Consider the following 19,041-nt stretch of genomic DNA (forward strand, 5'->3'; position numbering starts at 1 on the left):
GAGAGAGAAAGAGTATGAGAGAGAGTGTGAGTGGCAGAGAGTGAGAGAGGGAGAGAGGGTGGGAGACTGAGGGCTAAGAGAAAGAGAGAGAGAGAGGTAGAAGGGAGAGAGAGAGTGAGTGAGTGACAGAGTGAGAGAGGGGGTGAGAGAGTGGGAGACGGAGGGGGGAGAGAGAGAGACTGAGGGAGAGAGACAGGTAGGAGAGAGTGAATGAATGACAGAGAGTGTGGGAGGGGGTGAGAGAGTAGGAGGCGGAGGGGGAAGAGAGAGCAAGAAAGAGGGAGGGAGAGAGAGAGAGAGGAGGACATGTTCTGGCGGGCGGGCGAAGGCTGGAGCATATGTTTCCCTGTCCTGTGGCTCTGTCAGGGAAACGATCTGACACAAATTATTAGTCATCTCGTTAACGGCAGCGCTTAACCTTCTGCGGCTAGGTTCGACGCGAGAGAAACTTCGGTTGCTCGGGATTTAGCACGCATGCACGTGCGGCTCGATCCACATCCGCCGCTGTCTGCACGCCCGGCGTGTTTTACTGACCCGCGGCAGGGGACCGGGAGTGACCTGTGCTCCTGTGATTTTGTCAATTCAGTGTCAACGGTTTTTAAGTTCAGGGTGTTAGCGTGGAACTGTCGTTTGAAGTTTGTATCCATAGCAGAGCACCAGAGGAGAAGTACACACTAGTGATGCTAATGCAGTGTCAATGTCAGGCCTTGTAGGATATGAAGACCAGAAATGAGTAATTCACGACTACAAATCTAGTAATATATCTGTAATGGCCGAGTGTCATTAATGGTAACAACAAGGAATCAGAAGGGAAATAAGCCCTATTTACTGCAACAACCCCTCTGCAGTCGGGAAAGTAACATTATTTAAAGTCTCACGAATCCTTGTTAAAATGTCATCCGCTACCTGCAGCGGGCTTGAAAATATTCGGGGAGTTATGCGGACGAATCGGACGCCGGTGTGTGAAGGTCAAGGCCTGATTACAGCCCCTGCTTTAGTTTAATGTGCGAGCCTGAAGCCATCATCTCCACATTGATTCCGCTCAAACATTGGAAAACACCGTATCGACTGGACGAGCCTCACTCCCTTTTCTGATTCTGTGTGTGCACACCTGTGTGCCGTCGTGTGGGTAGGTTTCTGTGTGTGTGTGTGTGTGTGTGTGTGCGCGTGCGTGTTTCTGTGTGTGTGTGTGTGTGTGTGTGCGCGTGCGTGCGCGCGCGTATTTCTGTGTGTGTGTGCATGCATGTGGCTAGGTTTCTGTGTGTGTGTGTGCCCGCCTGTGTGTGTGCGCGTGTGGGTAGGTTTATATATATATATATGTGTGTGTGTGTGTGTGTGTGTGCGTGCGCGCCTGTGTGCATGCGTGTGGCTAGGTTTCTGTGTGTGTGTGTGTGCGCGTGTGTGTCTGTGTGTGTGCGTGTGGGTAGGTTTATATATATATATGTGTGTGTGTGTGTGTGTGTGTGTGTGTGTTTCTGTGTGTGTGTATGTGTGCGTGTCTCCATGCTTGTGTTCGTGTGCGGCCTGCACGCACGCACGCCAATGTCAGTATGCAAGAGTGAGCGGTATCCGCTGCACCGACTGCTTGTGCGTGCGGTATCGCACTGGAATATAATTTTGTTTGTTTTGCACAAATTCCTAAATAGCTTTCTTCCAGGGGGCTTCAGATGAAATGGCTTTACGGCGGGACCGTGACTGGAGGGCTCCCTTCTGGCGAGCGGGGTCTTTCGAAAAGGTGCTTGTTTCGCACGATCTTCACAGGAGGCAGGGAGACTTGCGCTGTTTTAATATCCTATATCCTGCGCTGTGGAACCTGTACATTAACTGTGTCAATGGTTCCTATGGCTGTTTATATTGGAGGAGGGGAGTGTGTGTGTGTGGGGGGGGGGGGGGGGGGGTAATGCAATCTTCCTGTTTTCATGCATTTTTTTCTTTTTTTTTCTTTAGTGGCTGTTTGCCAGAAAGTGTAATTGAGAGAGAGCGGCTCAAGCAGCTATTGACTGCGGTGGTGTCCTGCTACATCTCCATAAGGAATAAATGATGAGGACAATATTGAAAACAGAACTCGGGTTAGTTTACTTATCGGGCCTTTTTGTCACCGCGGTGACAGTGCGCCCTGCTCAGACGAAGCCTGCCGACCCTTATTTAACAGGACGAACGGAAGGAATGCTTTTGTCTGGAGTTGTTTGCGGTGTCCTCGCCGTCTGAAATTCATCAAGCCTGCGGGCAGTCTGTTTCACTCGCAGGAACTCAGTCAATTTCAGGCTTTGTGTATCGGCTGAAGCTAAATTGATTGTCGATACATTATGCAAACTTAGGCCTGGGCTTCTTTTTTTTATACTGCAAACAAACGTGCTTCCGAAACTTCGGAAGTGTGATCTGAATTGCGAAATAACTAACGAAATACGTTTGTATTTGATCATGGCGACAATACAGTACATCAACAGTACATCAACATCAATTTAAAAATAAATTAATTAAAAAAACTGAAAAAGTATCAACCAAAAAAGTTTATTTATGATATCCTCTCTTTCTTTTTACGGAAGTCATACTATCCAGTAATTGAGATTTACATTTGGAAAAATTGTCTCAATTGCTTACAATACGATTGTATTGCATCAGCTGGTCCTGGTTTTCAGAGCATTACATAATGCCGTTGTGGTCACCCATACATTATGTGTTCCTGCCAGCTACCTTGTGGACTCAGGAGAAGTGATACATGTACAAAGATTTGCATCCCAAAGTCTCTGCAGTGAACACTATCTTATTTTGCAGTGTAAAGTGTGCATCTGTTCTTCAACAGTTTTTAAAAGCATAGCTAGACTCATTTGAATCGGAGCTGATTTAGCAAAATTGAACAAACTTAGAATTGCTTTACGTTTTTTTCACCTGACAATATATTTTTATCTTTTTTTCTGTGCTTTTAAGAAGAGCTTGGTTTTGACATTTCTGTGTTTTCATTCTGAATATTTCTGAAAGCTCTAAATCAATATTTGATGTGCTACATCAGCAGAAGTTTTGAGCTCATATGAGCCTCCACTCTGCTCAGTCTAGCGATAACACATTTGGATTCTAATAAGTAGGCATAGAAACTAGGGCGTTAAATTTTAGCTGTCAGACGAGTACCATGTATGGCTTTTTTTTTACTGTTACTCACATACAACACAGCCTGCTTGCATACAAACACAGCATACTGCTTAGAATATAGTTCTTTGCATACATTATGTATTCTACTTTTGTTTATTTTGCTGCAATGTTTTCACTGTTTCATTGTTTGCGGATTACATTAAATGCATTCAACCTAACCAGAACACTGTTTGTTTGCAACACATTTAAGAAAAAACGGTACACTTACTATATGCATTGGATTTATCCCGTTAAGGGTTAAATTGCGATACCAATGGTATTTTTCATTTCCTGATATAACATACCAATATTTTATTAATACAGCACCATAAAAATATAGCTGCAACCAACATTAACGAACACGGGTCATGGTGCTTGTGATTTAACAACCATAGAATAGTTATGTGGCCTACACACAAAACAGACTAGCTAGCTACCTGTAAGCAGGTCTGTCTTTTTAAACAGCAACTGAAATATAAATTCTAATGTGTGTTCCTGTAAACTCTCTTAAAAAAAGACAGGTCCAGGATGTTCAGTAAACAGCTCGGTTTGTCTCCCTACTGAGGACCCTTCATTCATAATAACTGAAGGAAACATCACAGAAATGGAAAACTGTAATACGGCTGTCTATAAAGCAGACGGCTCCGCTCATAAATGTAATCGAGGCTATCCAAGTGCGAATAAACGCTTCAGAAATACATTCAGCATATGGTCCGCTTGCATATACCATGCCAGTCAATCTACTTTAACCGACTTTTCGAAGCTTTATTAGGGAGCTGAAATGTTATTACAAACACGCCTTCGTTTGAAGTTTCATTCTGCCAACACTTGCGTCATCGCAGTCAGCGCGTGCTAGCTGTGCCTTGGTGTCTGGGTTGCTGGGACAAACCTGTGCTCTGCTGCCATTGTGCTTGAGAAGGAAAAAAAAGTGTCTGTAGACTAATATACTAATGGTGGTTTTACCATCAGTGGTAGCAATTGGCCTTGAAATGGTCTGTCATTAAAAAAGAGTAGGTTATGTGGGTACACACACACACACACATGCACGCAAACATATATCCTCTCCTTGTTAGAAACTTGTTAGAAACCTGCACGTCAAGGACTTTTGGTGTGTGTGTGTGTGTGTGTGTGTGTGTGAGTGAGTGTGTGAGTGTGTGAGTGTGTGAGTGAGGTCATTATGTAGTTAAAGAGTGGTGCTTGTTATTTCATGTATACACTTTAACCAAAATATTAGACCATTCTCTTAGTTGACTTATTTTGCTGATGCAGGTCAAAACCCAAAACTTCTTTTACATTCAGGGGGGGAAAAAAAATCATTTGAGAGAGTGGAGGCAATTTCTAAACCGTGTTTTATTTAGTGGAATGAGCTTATTAGTGTCCATTTTCTGGACGTGCTGATTAGCCTTTTTAACAGATTTCCTACGTCTTGACTCGCCACATACGCTGGCAGTGTACTCCACAGCGGGAGGCGGTCATTTTAATAAGGCGGCTAATAGTGGGCAGGATTGACTGGGGCTGTGAGACGACGGGGTAGGGGGGGTGGGGGTGTGTGGGGGTGGGGGGTGGGTGGTTTGTGGGGGTGGGGGGGCGCTTGAAGAGCTGACAGGAGTCGCCATGGCAGTGGATGAAGCCAATGAAGGCCTCTGGCAGCGTGTAGGTGGACGCTGCTGGATGGACTGTTACCAAATAGGGCAGTCTCGTTTTCGCCGGAGATCACTGGAAGGGGGGGGGGGGGAGCATTTAATTAGGAAAGGGCCCGGTCTTACGGTTCTTATTTATGGGTCCAGGGTCGGTGTCTAATGCATGCGTGAGAGCGCTCCCGCTCTCAGCTCCATGGGACAGTTAATAACGTATTGTGTGCGCGCGCGTTCACCCTTAATGTGTGATGCGTGGCCCGCTTCTGATTGGACGGTTATTTGCGCGCTTTCGAATGCGCCGGTTAGAATTTTTTTTTGCTGAATTGACAATGCGGAGGGCGTAATTGCTTTGATTGACATCAGCTGTTCTGCGCCCCCCCCCCCCCAGTTGGCGTAACTCAGCCCCGCATCTCATAAAAGCTTCCCCGCACACCGCAATTAATGTGCGGCTGAGATTCCCCCTGCGAGGCCCGTTTCCAGCGCACAGGCACAGGCGCCCCCCCCACCCCAACCCCCCGCCCCCCGGCCATTGATTGCGGTCCCGCCTGTGACTCCGCAAACCCAGGAGAAGGTGAGAAATGTTGGGGGGGGTGGGGGGGATCGATACGGCGGAATCCGATGGACGAGCCCCGGGTGTTTTTCAGCCTGTCTCCTTAAACGTCCCGCCATCTTCGCCCCGGGGTTGTTTTACGGCCGCTTAATGGCGGCGTAATGGTGATGTGTGGCGCGCAATTAGTCTCCCTGCCGAACAGGTGCGGCGGCATCCATTACGGTGCAGATTATCAGCCGCATCTCTAAATGTCCTCCCGTGCGGTGTGGGATGGGAGTTAGGTGCAGCAGCATCCATTACGGTTCAGATTATCAGCCGAATCTCTAAACTTTATACCGCCCCTCTGACTGTTCTCCCATGCAGTGTGGGATGGGAGTCAGGTGCAGCAGCATCCATTACGGTTCAGATTATCAGCCGCATCTCTAAACTTTATACCGCTCCTCTAAATGTCCTCCCATGCAGTGTGGGATGGGAGTTACTGTTCACTGTGTTGGGCTATGAATGACTCCAAGCTGACACATACAGTTGAGGAAACTAAACGTGGTAGTGGGTACATTAAGATGTATATCGTGATAGAGAAAGTCACGTGCAATTGTGCTCTCCATCAACGCATTCTTCTCTGAAAACATCTGCTCTGTCTTTGTACTGTACCTTGTGTTCCAGGTACTGTGTGCTTGTCTAAATGCTCAAACTACCTTCTTGGTTCAGGAAAATGGACGTTGCAGGAACAAAACAGTACAATGACCAATGCAATGTTTTCCATAATATTACAATATTATTGGTAGCGATATATTTTTATATTTTTTTATTTGGTCAAGACAAAATCTTCTGTTCCCTTTATTTTAATATGATTGTGTCGGTCGTTAGCACTGTGTATACAGCCTTAGCTTCCTCTGAGACAGCGTCTGCACATTGCTTTGTCTGTGTACTGCACCAATAATTGAAGCAATAAAGTTAACTGAGGCGGGATTTAACGCGGCCAATGGTAGCCAGACTTTGATCAGCACCACCGTGGATCACTCGCAAAAGTCTGTTCATCTTCATCCCTCTGCTGTTGCAGGGGATACAAGCAGATAGGTAGGAAGGCGACTGATCTTTCAGTGTGTGAGTTGTTACAGTATAACATAGCATAGCATAGCATAACATAACATAGCATAGCATAGCATAGCATAGCATAGCATAAAATAACAACGAGAACAGACCATTCAGTCTAACAATGTTCGCCATTTGTATGACTAAATTAGTTCTCTGATTACCTACAGACTAGGTAGTATCTAAAACCGTATTGTATGGTCATCCTCTTGTTGTTAGAAACTGGGAGAAATACAACAGGGCACTGCACCTGAGGGACCTTGTGTGTGTGTGTGTGTGTGTGTGTGTGTGTGTGTGTGTGTGTGTGTGTGTGTGTGAGAGTGTGAGAGTGTGTGAGTGTGTGAGTGAGTGTGTGAGTGAGTGAGTGAGTGTGTGAGTGAGTGAGTGAGTGAGTGAGTGAGTGAGTGAGTGAGTGAGTGAGTGAGTGAGTGAGTGAGTGAGTGAGTGAGTGAGTGAGTGAGTGAGTGAGTGAGTGAGTGGTGAGTGGTGAGTGTGAGTGAGTGGTGAGTGAGTGATGAGTGGTGAGTGAGTGAGTGAGTGAGTGAGTGAGTGGTGAGTGAGTGAGTGAGTGAGTGAGTGAGTGAGTGAGTGAGTGAGTGGTGAGTGAGTGAGTGATGAGTGAGTGAGTGAGTGAGTGAGTGAGTGAGTGAGTGAGTGAGTGAGTGAGTGAGTGAGTGAGTGAGTGAGTGAGTGGTGAGTGATGGTGAGTGAGTGGTGAGTGAGTGGTGATGAGTGTGAGTGGTGTGTGTGTGTGGTGTTGTGTGTGTGTGTGTGTGTTGTGTGTGTGTGTGTGTGTGTGGTGTCGTGTTGTGTGGTGGTGTTGTGTTCTGCAGTCAGATTGCAGTGCTGATCTATTGCAGCACAGTCACCTGAAGCTGAGGATAGGGTTGTCTGAAACAGAAGGCCATGCCACCCCACTGGGGGCTGAGACCACTGGGCCTATGGAAACAGCAGCCATGTTAACCGTCTGGGCTGCTCTCAGATTTCATGCAGTCTAAGTTGAGTCCCTCTGCCCATTACCCCTCAATTTAAAATTCAATTTGAATTCATCAGCTTTGATAGGCAACCTGAGACTTCAGCACTGGGGCCTTCATTATGTCTTCTGAAGTAAAGACTACCCTGAGAATCATAACAGTTTTAAGCCAAGAGATCATGTCGGTGCATAATTTGCTTTGGGATTCCTTGGAAGGAGGCGAGGTTTAGCTATTTACCTGTGTGGGGCATTTTGCACTGCAGTGAAGGGGGAGGAGATTTCTGGCACATGCTCGTTGCGTATCGTGTTATTTGTTAAGTGGAGTGGAGGAGCCCTTGAGGCTCGAGCTTTATCGTGACACGAGCGCATTAAAGGTCATTTCAGCCCCCTAAAACCACTGTCAGTTCAGGCTTTCAGACTTCATTCCTTAACCTTAAACGAGAGGGCAGTTTGCCACAGCATGCTGCTCAAATTTGACCTGAACAAGGGCCTTTTGTACTCAGCATGGCATACAGTAAACAAAAAGTGTACGCTTTGCGCAGGAAAGTTTAACGGAATCGGCTGAATATTTCACGTAAATTTACCTGGAAAGATGGCCAAATGGACTCCTGTCTATCTGTCGGTTTTTTCAAACATGAAAACGGCACCCTGTTTTTATTTATTTTTCCTGTTATAGCGTCTCTTAGTAGAGAACCGCACCGTTTACGGAGCATTTCCCTGGAGTGCTCATTTGCTTTATGATCATTGGCATTCACAGCAATATCCCCATGTGTTCTTGGCTCCTACGACTACCTCCCCCCCCCCCCTCCCCCACCCTGCCTGCACCCAAATATTGACCAGCTGGGCTACCCCACCGAACCACCAGATCCGCCGCCCCTAGCCGCCCCCCCACCCGCTCGCCCGCCCTGAGCCTTCTTCGTATCCTCAGTGCGGCCTGTAAACGTTTCTCCTGCCGCCGCGCGTGCGTTTACAGCGTTTGCTTTTGATGTGGCTCATATCGCGAGCGGGGGGGGGAACACACAAAAAAAAGAAAATGGCGCGCTCTCCCGGTGATTTATGTTGGTCGTCTCCCGAAGCGTAATTTACATGCTTCTTACACCATGTAACGCCATGGCAACAATTCAACTTTATAATTACGATGGAACTTTTTCCCTCTCTCTCTTTCTCTCTCCCTCTCTCTCTCTCTCTCTCTCTCTCTCTCTCTCCCTCTCTCTCCCTCTCTCCCCCTCTCCCTCCCTCTCTCTCCCTCTCTCTCTCTCTGTCTCTCTCCCTCTCTCTCTCTCTCTCTCTCTCTCCACCTCTCTCTCTCTTTCTCTCTCTCTCTCTCTCTCTCTCTCCGCTGACAGCAGGTGAGGCGAGTTCAAAACAACGATGCCCTTAAGGTTGCGGCAAAGGTGAAACCGAGCAGTGAAAGATTGCTTTCCCCAGGTGGCCAATGGCAGCGCAGCAAGATTCCCCGGGTTTGTCACCGCCTTGGCAACCATTCATAATTTCAGAATTTAATGCGGGGCGCCGAGGACTCTGGCTCCTCACGCCTGGGGAATTGGCAACGTTGTACATTTTAGTCATTTAACAGGTGTTCTTATCCGGAGCGACTTGGCTCTCGCGGCTCGCATTCTTTTACATAAAATCTGTTCTTACAGCTGGGTGTCTTTTACTGAAGCCGCTCGGGTTGCGTTCCTCGCCCGAGGGCCCTGCGGCAGGGGCCTCCGTCTGGGAATCGAACCAACAAAACCCGCAAGTTTCGGCGTGCGAGTCCAGCTCTGCGTCGGTTACGCTAGATCGCTCCGGCAGCTTTAGCGTGACACTTTTTTTTTTTTTGCTTCGAGTACGGCCCCGCGCCTGCGAAGGCGTAGTTGATTGCGGCGTGCGTTTTTCTGCGGCAGAGCGAGCGGAAGTCGATGTCGCAGACGCGCAGGTGTCGTTATTCTTGGTTCGCCGTAGCTAAGTGCCTCCGCGCTCTTCGGCCGTGCCGCGCCATCCATCTCTTTGATTAAGGAATGCAGAGTGAGGCGTGCTTCGGAGCGCATCCACAGTGAGCGTGGGCGCCATTTGTTTTGAAGGGAATTGGACATCGCGGCCTTGGCTCGCAGACTCAGGAGAGCTCTGTCAGTGGGGGGAGGGGGGGTGGGGGTGGAGGGGGGGGGGTGGAGAGAGAAGGGAAGAAACTTTCAGAAGACAAGAGAGAGAGAGATAAAGACAGAAAGGAGAGATGCAGGAGAGGAGGGGCCTCATGTCTGGCACACTGATAAATGCACTGGCGTGTGGCCTGTGAAGTGATATGTGTACCTGTGGAGATCACATGAGCAAACCACCCCCCCCACCACCCTACCCTCCTCCAACCCCCATCCATCCACCCCCCCACCCCCCTGCCCGCCTCAAATTCCAGGAGGGCTGCTCTTTCTCAGAATTGATAAAAAAGAGTTCCTGCTCCATCCACAATGTGCACTCGGGCCAGTACACACAGTCTCATCGCGCGTCCTCTTGTATGTGTTTAGAGTCCGCATACCGTCGCCTCATTTAATGAAATATAAATGAGCTCAGTTTCCAGGGCCTCATCGCTGGCTGTTCCCCTCGTTCCACCCGCAGGATCCGCTGAGGTGGCGGGTGACTGCGAGACTGAGTAGATTTATTAGGCTCAAGAGAGCTTAGGAACAAGGAGGAAGTACCCTCTCTGCCCGCCAGCAAGGCACGGCACTCAGAACAATATTAGGCCTGATTTTATTAGCTGGAAATTATCCCCACTTACAAGTAATGAGGAAGGGATTTGTTGCATTAATCAGAAGAAGGATCAACTTTTTTTTCTAAGCCATCACTCAGTTCTCTATTAGTGGGGTTTGCTTGAGGGGGCGAAGGTGGGGGTGGGCAGGGGGCGGTGGGAGGGGGGTTAATGGTGGGATGGTAGTGAGTGAGGAAGAGAGCGTGCAAAATACTTTTTTTTAGCTCTGTTTGGAAAACCTTTTTAGTGCGTGCTACGTGTGGTGTTCTTGCACGTGTATGAACCTGTTTGTCTACTGTATGTATGTGCATCTGTGTGTTCATACATACTGTCACCTATTATTATTTTTGCACTCTTTCTTAGTTCATACGAATTATTTTGTGAATGAACAAAAAACGTTTACCTCGATGAAAACTACAGAAGCTAGAAAGTGCTAAACGCAGTGTTGCCTTCTGTAAGAGGCAACTAAACATGAAAAAGTCACACATCAACAGATGGGAAAACAAATGTGTAAATGGCTGGGGAAAGACATTTACTGCTGTTTATGACAACCGGTGTATACTTATTTTTTCAATTCCCCATTATTCACGGGAACAGTTGAAAAATTTCTCTTCCTCCAATAGCTGAGGGCAAAGCTGTCACGGGGAATGAGGTGTTGCAAAATAGCGCTGCCAGTTCATAGAACACTAATGGACCGGGCTGTACAAAAAAGAAACATGCAGGGACCATAATGGCTGTTGTATAACCTGCAGAAAAGATCTTTTGTGTGTGCGCGTGTGTGCGTGTGCGTGTGTGTGTGTGTGTGTGTGTGTGTGTGCGTGCATGCAACAGAGAGAGAGAGTGAATGTGAGAGAAAGAGAGATTTTATTTATTTTTGAGCTCATTGATACCACTCTCCCTGTATCTATTAGCCTGACTTGGCAAGCTGTCAAGCTGTCCCATGTATTCATGTATTGACATCTGTTGAACAATATTTCCTGATGTCAGCGTAAAATTTGCCTTCGTTTTCCACAACGCCCTCTTGCTCTGGTTCAAGAACAATATAATAATTGTCGTTTACCTGTCGTTAAATAAAAGTCCCCACCAAGTTCCCACCGTTGTCGTCACTGAGCCATCACTGAGCTCATTGCCATTGACCTCAGTGGCTTCCCTAGCCAGTTTTGCCCTTGCATTTTTTGGACACAGCCTGGTTTAGTGTTCAGGTTTTGCAATACGTCTACGGACTTCTAATGATTGACTTGACTGTGCTCAAAATGACTTTACGAATGTTTATACCTTTCTCTTGATACTGTATGTGCCTTTATTTAACTTTTCCCTGAGCTTGCTTTGGCAATTGAATTTTCGCTTGAATGTGCTACCTCACAGAGGGGCCTTGCAAAGACAGATGTGTTTCACCTTATTTATTTTTTCTGAGATCATGTGAACCACTATTAGTGCTTGCATAGCAGCCATTCAAGTTCGAAACTTTGACCTGACCCAATCTACGTCTGAGTACTTACACAATCGAAGGCTGCAAGTTGTGCTGTCTTTAACCGCTTTGGTGAAATTTGAGTCAGGGTCTGTGGAAGTCACTAAATCCAAACAGTGGACAGCAGCACAGAACCTTATGTGTCCCATAAACCCCAGCTTTATTAATTTGGATTATGTGGCTCTCTCGTCGGGTGGGGCTAATCCTTCTTTTCATTGTTTTCCACACTTTTCCCCAGTAACCACTCCAGACTGATCCGCGTGCTGCATGGACTGTAGAAACAGCACCATGGGAATGGCTGTAGACAGTGCGCTTGCAGGCAGGTGGAAAATCGCACCGTTCCCATAGTGACAATGGTATTTTTAAAGTAAAGAAATCGGTTATTCTTTAAGCTAAGCGCCAGTGGTGTGTGTGTGTGTGTGTGTGTGTGTTAGCAAGCTCTGTCGTTATTTTAGACTTTAAAACCCCATTCTTGGTTTAGAAATAAAGCCTGCCTGAAATGCAGCCTTTGAATGTCAGCGGTTAAGATTCAGTCTAACCACAATGTGCTTTGTCCTTCACTGTGACTGAAAAATGTGCATCACGGTTTGAATAAAGGCTTGTTGTGTGTCTTTCAGAGAGAGAGAGAGAGAGAGAGAGAGAGTTATGACTTGTTAAAAAAGCTGTAGTAATAGACACAAGATGATTTCCATAGCAGTATTTGTTAGGGTCATTCTTATTCACATGTTCCACAGTGCAGCATAAACCACACTGTCCTGTTTCACATATGCAGTTAAACAGAAACCGAAGACCAATACTGACTTACATCCCTGACTTACAGATATGCACATGAACTCAAGCAGGTCACACTGAGAGAATATGCATTCATATATGGGCGCTGGTATCTTTGGAGCGAGTTGTGTTGCGGTGAGATGAAGCTGATAATAGTAACATATCTCACATTTTTACATTTCATTGTTCAAGAAAAACAAAAAAAACTGGCATTTAGTGAAAAACTGTGATATCACGCAGTATGTCAGGGGCAGAGATTTCCCTTTGCCGGTGTGGATGTTTATGGCTGCTCAAAGAGAGATCTGGCCCGTGTTGCCTGTCGTGTTATTCTTACATTACTCCTGTTTTTTTTCTCTCTCTCCCAGCTGCCTCAGACATCTGAAAGATGAAGCGTTCGCCACTCCTCTTCCTGCTTATCAGCTCAGCGGCCTGCATCAATCTGAAATTTATCTCCAAGAGAAACTCCGGTGAGTCCACAAGTTGCTCAACCTTCGGTGTGTGGGCACCGCAGTGCCCGTCTGTGGGATCTCTCTCCCGTTATCTCTCGCGATGCCACTGTGATCTCTTATTGTGTCACAAATTAATGTGCGTGCAGTAAAACTGGACAAAGCGTTTGTTTGTAAAGCATGGATATGATGTGATGCGTTTCCACCAATCGGATCAGCGTTCCGGGTACGAAATGGCTGTCGGAGCCTGCTGTCACACCACAAGCCCCTGATAACTATCCTTGATGCGATATATTGAGCTGTGTTTTTTTTTTCCATTCAGAAAAAGTGTCTTCTTAAATATCAGCCTGCCACAAAAACAAGTTTTTTTTCTTGCACATTTGTCCAATGAGGAAAGACTGAGAGATTTAAAAAAAAATTTTCAGGCTTACCACCGGTACAACACAATCCAGTAGCTTTTCACAATTTGAACTGCATTTGTGCTTCTCTTCCCCATACCCCTGTGCCCCCCCCCTCGCCCTCCCCACATATTGTGTGCCTGTTTGCGTGTGGGTGAGGGTGTGCATTGAGCAATTATGTTATCAGCACCAAGACGGCCCCTTTTACGTGGGCGACAGAAGCACAAAGGCAGTTTTGTCTGTCGGTTTCTCGCCCGCTTTGAGATTTATAGCGTTTGGACGAATTCCTCTCCCCGCGAAACGCCCGGCGACAGGGCTGGAGCGCGCGGCCCTGCTGCCGTCTGAGCGGTCGCAGCGCCTCCCGCGGCTCGCCTCTGTTTTATGCCGCTCGCGTGCGAGAGGCTGGAGTATAAGGACGGAGAACATTGTCTGCGACGACGGCGGCTGCTCACGAGCAGACTGTGTTTTTTTCCGTTGTTCGGGAGACGCGACGAACGTGAAAATTTCAGATTCTTTGCCATTAAGATGTGTTTTTGATTACTTTGCCCTGCAACGTTCAATTTGGGCGCAGACGATTCGTCTCCATCGCTGCGGTAATGTGATTTGTAGGGTGACCGTGTAAGATAACGGCAATAAATCATTCATTTTATACTGTGTATATTTATACTGCCCGTTCATTTGTTTATCTTTTACTCGATGCCTGAATCAAGCTAACATCACCCTCGCTAATGCGAATAAGTGACCTCGTTATACTGCGAGAATATCTGCTAACATCTTTTGCTGTGAATTTATCTGTGTGCATACGGTATATCCATGTGTTAGGGTTACCAGGCCTTATGATCAGAAGCGCTACGTGTTACCCAGCTCTTGTGCTGACGGTAATGCTTCTTTAAAGTGCTCTGGCGGGAGCTTTTTTCGGAGTGGGGGTGTGGGGTCAGCTCTGTGGGTGCATGTTTGGATGCCGTGGAAACAATGTGGATGTTGTGCGAGGCAGTTCACGGCCCTTGGTTCGTCTCAGACACGTTGGCAGAAATGTTCGCGTCGTCACATATGAACTTTCTGAGATTGCGGCGTGTGTGTGTGCGTGTGTGTGCGTGTGTGTGTGTGTGTGTGTGGGCACACCTTGGGATTATACTGATCGAGACAGATAAAACACTTCCTGTCTTTTGCTGAATAAACTGTCTCCTATGTTATTGAACAACATCATAACCCTTTCCTCCAGCTATACAGTACTTTAGAAATATAAATGATAAATAATACAAATAAAGATAATGGTGTTTTTCTTTTTTTGGCTTCCCCCGTAAGACATTCAGATGGTCTTAACAGAACTACATTATTTTTATGTATAATGGTAAAAATATGAATACTGTGTATATTTCTTAAGTTAAAAGAATGGAAAGAATTACCTGATAAATGAAAAAAAAGCTGATTAACTTGCCGCTTTGTTGTGTGGGTAAGAGACAGAAGATGAAACAAATGAAAGCAAATGAAATTAAACGGCCTCTATGCAGGCAATTCAGGGGCAGAGATGAGTTTGGTGGAAAATAATCTATTGCATTTGCAATGCAAAACTCCCTCTGAGGCCTGTAAATCTAATGGCTACAAATGATTCTGTGAAGTCCTTTTCACTGTACAAGCTCTAATTTATTGAGTAAAATATGGATAAACAAATTCTACTGGTAGCACTGTACAGATGGTCAGGCTCAGAATTGTTGGCTCCCATGATGAGAATGAGGGAAAAGGGCTGTATAAAATAAACAACACAGATAATGAGCTATATGTTCTGGTCAAACATACGGGAGCTCTATATATTTTGCTATAAATTGATACAATTATTCTTTAAATTAATCATGTTTATGAAGTATTAACTATTCTGAGATATATTGGTATCGCTCTTATTGGCACCCTTAGAGATTCCTTTTAACAAAGTCAAAGAAAAATCTGCAAAAGAATTCTACTTTTTAAAAAGTTAATCTCAGTCTTATAGAAATGTATTGGAGCCCTCCATCGCTTGCAGTTACACAAGAGTATAAAAATGAGGTAATGCAGAATGCAAAATCCCTTTGGTGGTGATTCGTCACCAACGCGAAAGTCAATAAACTGTCAAATGAAAAGTGACTGATGGTTGTTGACCTACACAAATCAGGCAATGGGCGCAAAACATACATAATCAAATGGTTTCAAAACATCTGGAACAGTTGCCAACTTGCCAGGAAGAGGGCACTAGTACATGATACGAAAAACCCAAGGATCACTGCTCAAGCACTGCACAGTTTAGTTGCATCTTGGGGTCGCCAAGTCTCAAAATCAGTCATAAGACAGCACTTCCACACCAACGGGATGTTTGGAAGGTTTGCACAGAGAAATCCCTTACTGCGAGAAATCGACAAATTCTGCTGTATGGCCAAACATCATTGGAACTACTGTGTGATTGGAACCAGGCCATGTACACCATTAGTATGTTTAGCATCAAAAGAGGGGTACATACATGGAAAAGTATCTTGTACATACTGTACCATCCAATATGGTGGTGGATCATTGATGCTTTAAGATTAATGCCATAACAAATTCAGACAAAGTACCAGAACATTGTATCCAGTATCTTTCAGGAGTGACTTAGTCATAGATGGACCTTCCAACAAGAACATGACCCTCAAGATACATACCTGAAACAAAATGAGCCCAAGAATAACTAAAAACTATCACAGAAGTGATTCTCTGGATGAAAAATCAGTGTTTTGCAATTTGCAGATTGCCATCTCAATGATTCAGTGCAATATACAAAGTTTTTCTGCATGCAAGAAATACATCTCAGTAATGGTGTCATTTGTTTTCAGTTGTCTCCTTGGTGCATCGTTATTAAAGATGCTAATCATTCTGAACAGGCCTGTAAATGAATGTAAATGAATGCAAGGTGCTTAACCTGTAGCACTTAGGACAACAAATGGAAATACATAAATGGTGAATGAACCAATGGTAGCTATGCTATGCTAAGTTTCTTCAGATACGCGTGGCTGTTACGCAAATGCAGCTTGTGTGTTTTCATTAAACGCTTGTTTTTATGGAACTTGGAAGAAAAATTGCTCAAGAAGTGTTCAGCACTCTCTTTAAAAAATTTCATCCAACCTGGCTGGATTTTCACGAACTGCCATTCATGGTGAATTACAGACGAGGCGCTCTCATTGGCTGATCAGTGGTTAGTGTCCTGTCACTTCTCCCAGTACTTTTTTTTTTGTGGTCGTTTTACTCCCTTGTCCTGTGGAGCAAGCTGAGAGAATCCTCAGGTACTGGGTGTCACACTCTACAGGTCTCACAGCTAAGCCGTAGCATACCTTGTCCTTCCCTTTCAGTTACAAATCACCATTTGAATTCTGCTTTATTGCTTGAACTGATTTCCCAGAGACCGATGAAGTCATAATATGTTATTTAAAAAAAAGAAGTTAAAAGTTGAAAAAGAAAACATTGCATTTGTTAATAAAAATGTCATGAGGCTTATTTAAATTCATTTTTCAAATCTGAGTACAAAAGGGCTTTAAATTTAATTAGATTAAGGTGACAGATAAACATTTGCTTTTTCCGTCTCAATAAGGAAAGAGCTGTCGGAGGGCTGCTTTGTTAAATCACAATGATCTAAAAGAAATACGAAAAAAATAAACTATACGCTGAAGCTCTGAAGACGGCATTTCTGCGAGAGGAAATGGCGGTCTTCGGCTTATCTGACTGGGAATCTGATCGGCCGCCTCCTGATAAGGTCACTCTTATCAAAATTTAATGCCAGAGTAATCTGATTGCTTTGTCTAGCTATTTCTGTTAAGATTGCAACCTCCCCAGCCCCTCCAGAAGAATGTGTCCTGGGAGACTGTCTGCTCCTTCTAATATTTGTCTTTGGCCATTAGGGCCTGAGATTGCTGAGGAAGGGAGGCTAGCTCGGCTCAAAGGGCCTAGCGCCTTCTGATCCTGGAAGGACAGGACAGTGTGGTCCATCAGTTAATGCTTTTACATGTAATGGGACTGTCTGTGCTGGGAGCATCCTGTGTGTTTGGTGATGGTATTGATGATGAGGGCAAAGGGGGGGGGGGGGGGGTTGTGGAATGTTTTATTTTTTTTCTATGAGAACTCCAGCCCTGTACTTGAACCTCAGAATGTCCAATCAAATAATGGTTTAACTGTTTTCTTGTTTGTTCGATGCCACTAGGACATATCGGCATACTCATCTACTCAGCATATTCGTCTCATACTCATCTACCATGATTTTTTTTTTTTTTTTTTTACAGACATTATTGCTTTCAAGACCTCTCTAAACGGCTGTGTTGCAATGTTCTGTTTCTGAGGAGACACTGTAGGTGATTTCATATATTGGACCAAGTTTTTTTTTTTTTTTTTTAAACCATGTGACCTGGGAAACAATCTGTATTTGAGTTTTTATCGTCAGTGCATCCCTGGAAGCACTTTAATTGCAGTAGTTAGCGGTAAGTAGTCAGAGTAAGGAAACTAATCGTATGGTTAAGAAAAATTGTAAGAGCATTTTGGCTCAGGGGTGCAATTCTCTGAACCGGGGGTGACCGTGTTTAAGGACTTTTTTGTTTTAGCCCCAGTAATAACACACCCGATTCAGCTCACCAAGGCCTTGATTGAGGACCACGATCGGTTCATGAATTTAATCAGCTGGTGTAGTGCTGGGCTAAGATACAATTGATTCGCATTAAAATTGTTGATTGGTTTCTGAAAGTGCTGCATCAGTCCCTTGATGCTGGAGAATGGAAAGGCAGATTAAAAAGTCGGGTGAAACTCTAGGGGTGTGCAGAGATGTCATTATCTGTATCTGTATCTGTATCTGTTCAACCAACAAAATTAATTGTCTGTATCTGTATTCGGATAGAAGACTGGAAGTGGGCGTGGTTTATACGAAAGTCACGTTAAATCGGGCAAACGTTGTATTTTCTAGCCTAATATTCATTGGCAATGCATTTGTTGTGCCTTCAAAGCATCAAATTGATTCAATATTTGCGTATAATTAATTATGAAATATATTTCCACATCCTCATACTGTACCTTTCATCTCTCTCTCTCTTTTTATTTTTAACTAAACTAAGTTTTATGAACTGTCTGAACCTATGGGCATTCTAGCAGTACGCTCCAGGAAAAAAGCTTTTTAAAGATATATGATTCAACCAGGTCAGTTTTAAAACCTCAGAGGCATTTAATCCTAAAAGATGCTATCATAAGCTCATTTTATGCTTTGTGTACTTGTCAATGGTGTTATATTATCATCTAAATTAACTATTTATAATGATTATTTACCTTTAGTTTGTTCATTTTATGAAGCTATAGAAGTTATAGAAGCAAAATATCAAAAAATATCAAAATTGGCATATGGAACCAAAATCATCGTTTTTGACTGTGGTGCCTCCCCTTAAACTGCTTTAGAATACTGGATTTTGTAGCGCATTGATTTTAGAACTGTTAAAAGGCCGAGGTGTCCCTTTACTGAGAAATAACTTGTTGCGAGGTAAAAAAATAATAATAATAAAAAACCTGGACTGGATGGAAAAAAAAACTGGACTGGAAGAAAAACAAAACCTGGACTGGAATTTAAATAAAAACTGGACTGGAAAAAAAAAACCTGGATTGGAAGAAAAAAAAACTGGATTGGAATTTTAAAAAAACCTGGACTGGAATTTTTAAAAAAACTGGACTGGAAGAAAAAAACCTGGATTGGAAGAAAAAAAACCTGGACTGGATGAAAAAAAAACTGGACTGGAAGAAAAAAAACCTGGACTGGAAGAAAAAAAAAACTGGACTGGGGTTATACACTTTTGAAGAAAAGAATTCATGAAGATTCAAAGGTTTATTTCCAATGT

The 19,041-nt window shown here is 44.6% G+C and overlaps 1 protein-coding gene across 4 annotated transcripts in view; it reads left to right on the forward strand.

Annotated features, from left to right (window-relative positions):
* Nucleotides 1–19,041, forward strand: part of il1rapl2 (interleukin 1 receptor accessory protein-like 2) — a 324,225-nt gene that overhangs the window by 87,011 nt on the left and 218,173 nt on the right. For all 4 annotated transcript variants that reach the window (XM_064329375.1, XM_064329376.1, XM_064329377.1 and 1 more), the window contains one exon: nt 12,702–12,803. In XM_064329375.1, the coding sequence (XP_064185445.1) occupies nt 12,722–12,803 (82 nt within the window). In that variant the 5' untranslated portion in view covers nt 12,702–12,721. The remainder of the gene's footprint in view (nt 1–12,701; nt 12,804–19,041) is intronic.

Source organism: Anguilla rostrata, chromosome 3, assembly GCF_018555375.3.
Source record: "Anguilla rostrata isolate EN2019 chromosome 3, ASM1855537v3, whole genome shotgun sequence".
Lineage (NCBI taxonomy): Eukaryota > Metazoa > Chordata > Actinopteri > Anguilliformes > Anguillidae > Anguilla > Anguilla rostrata.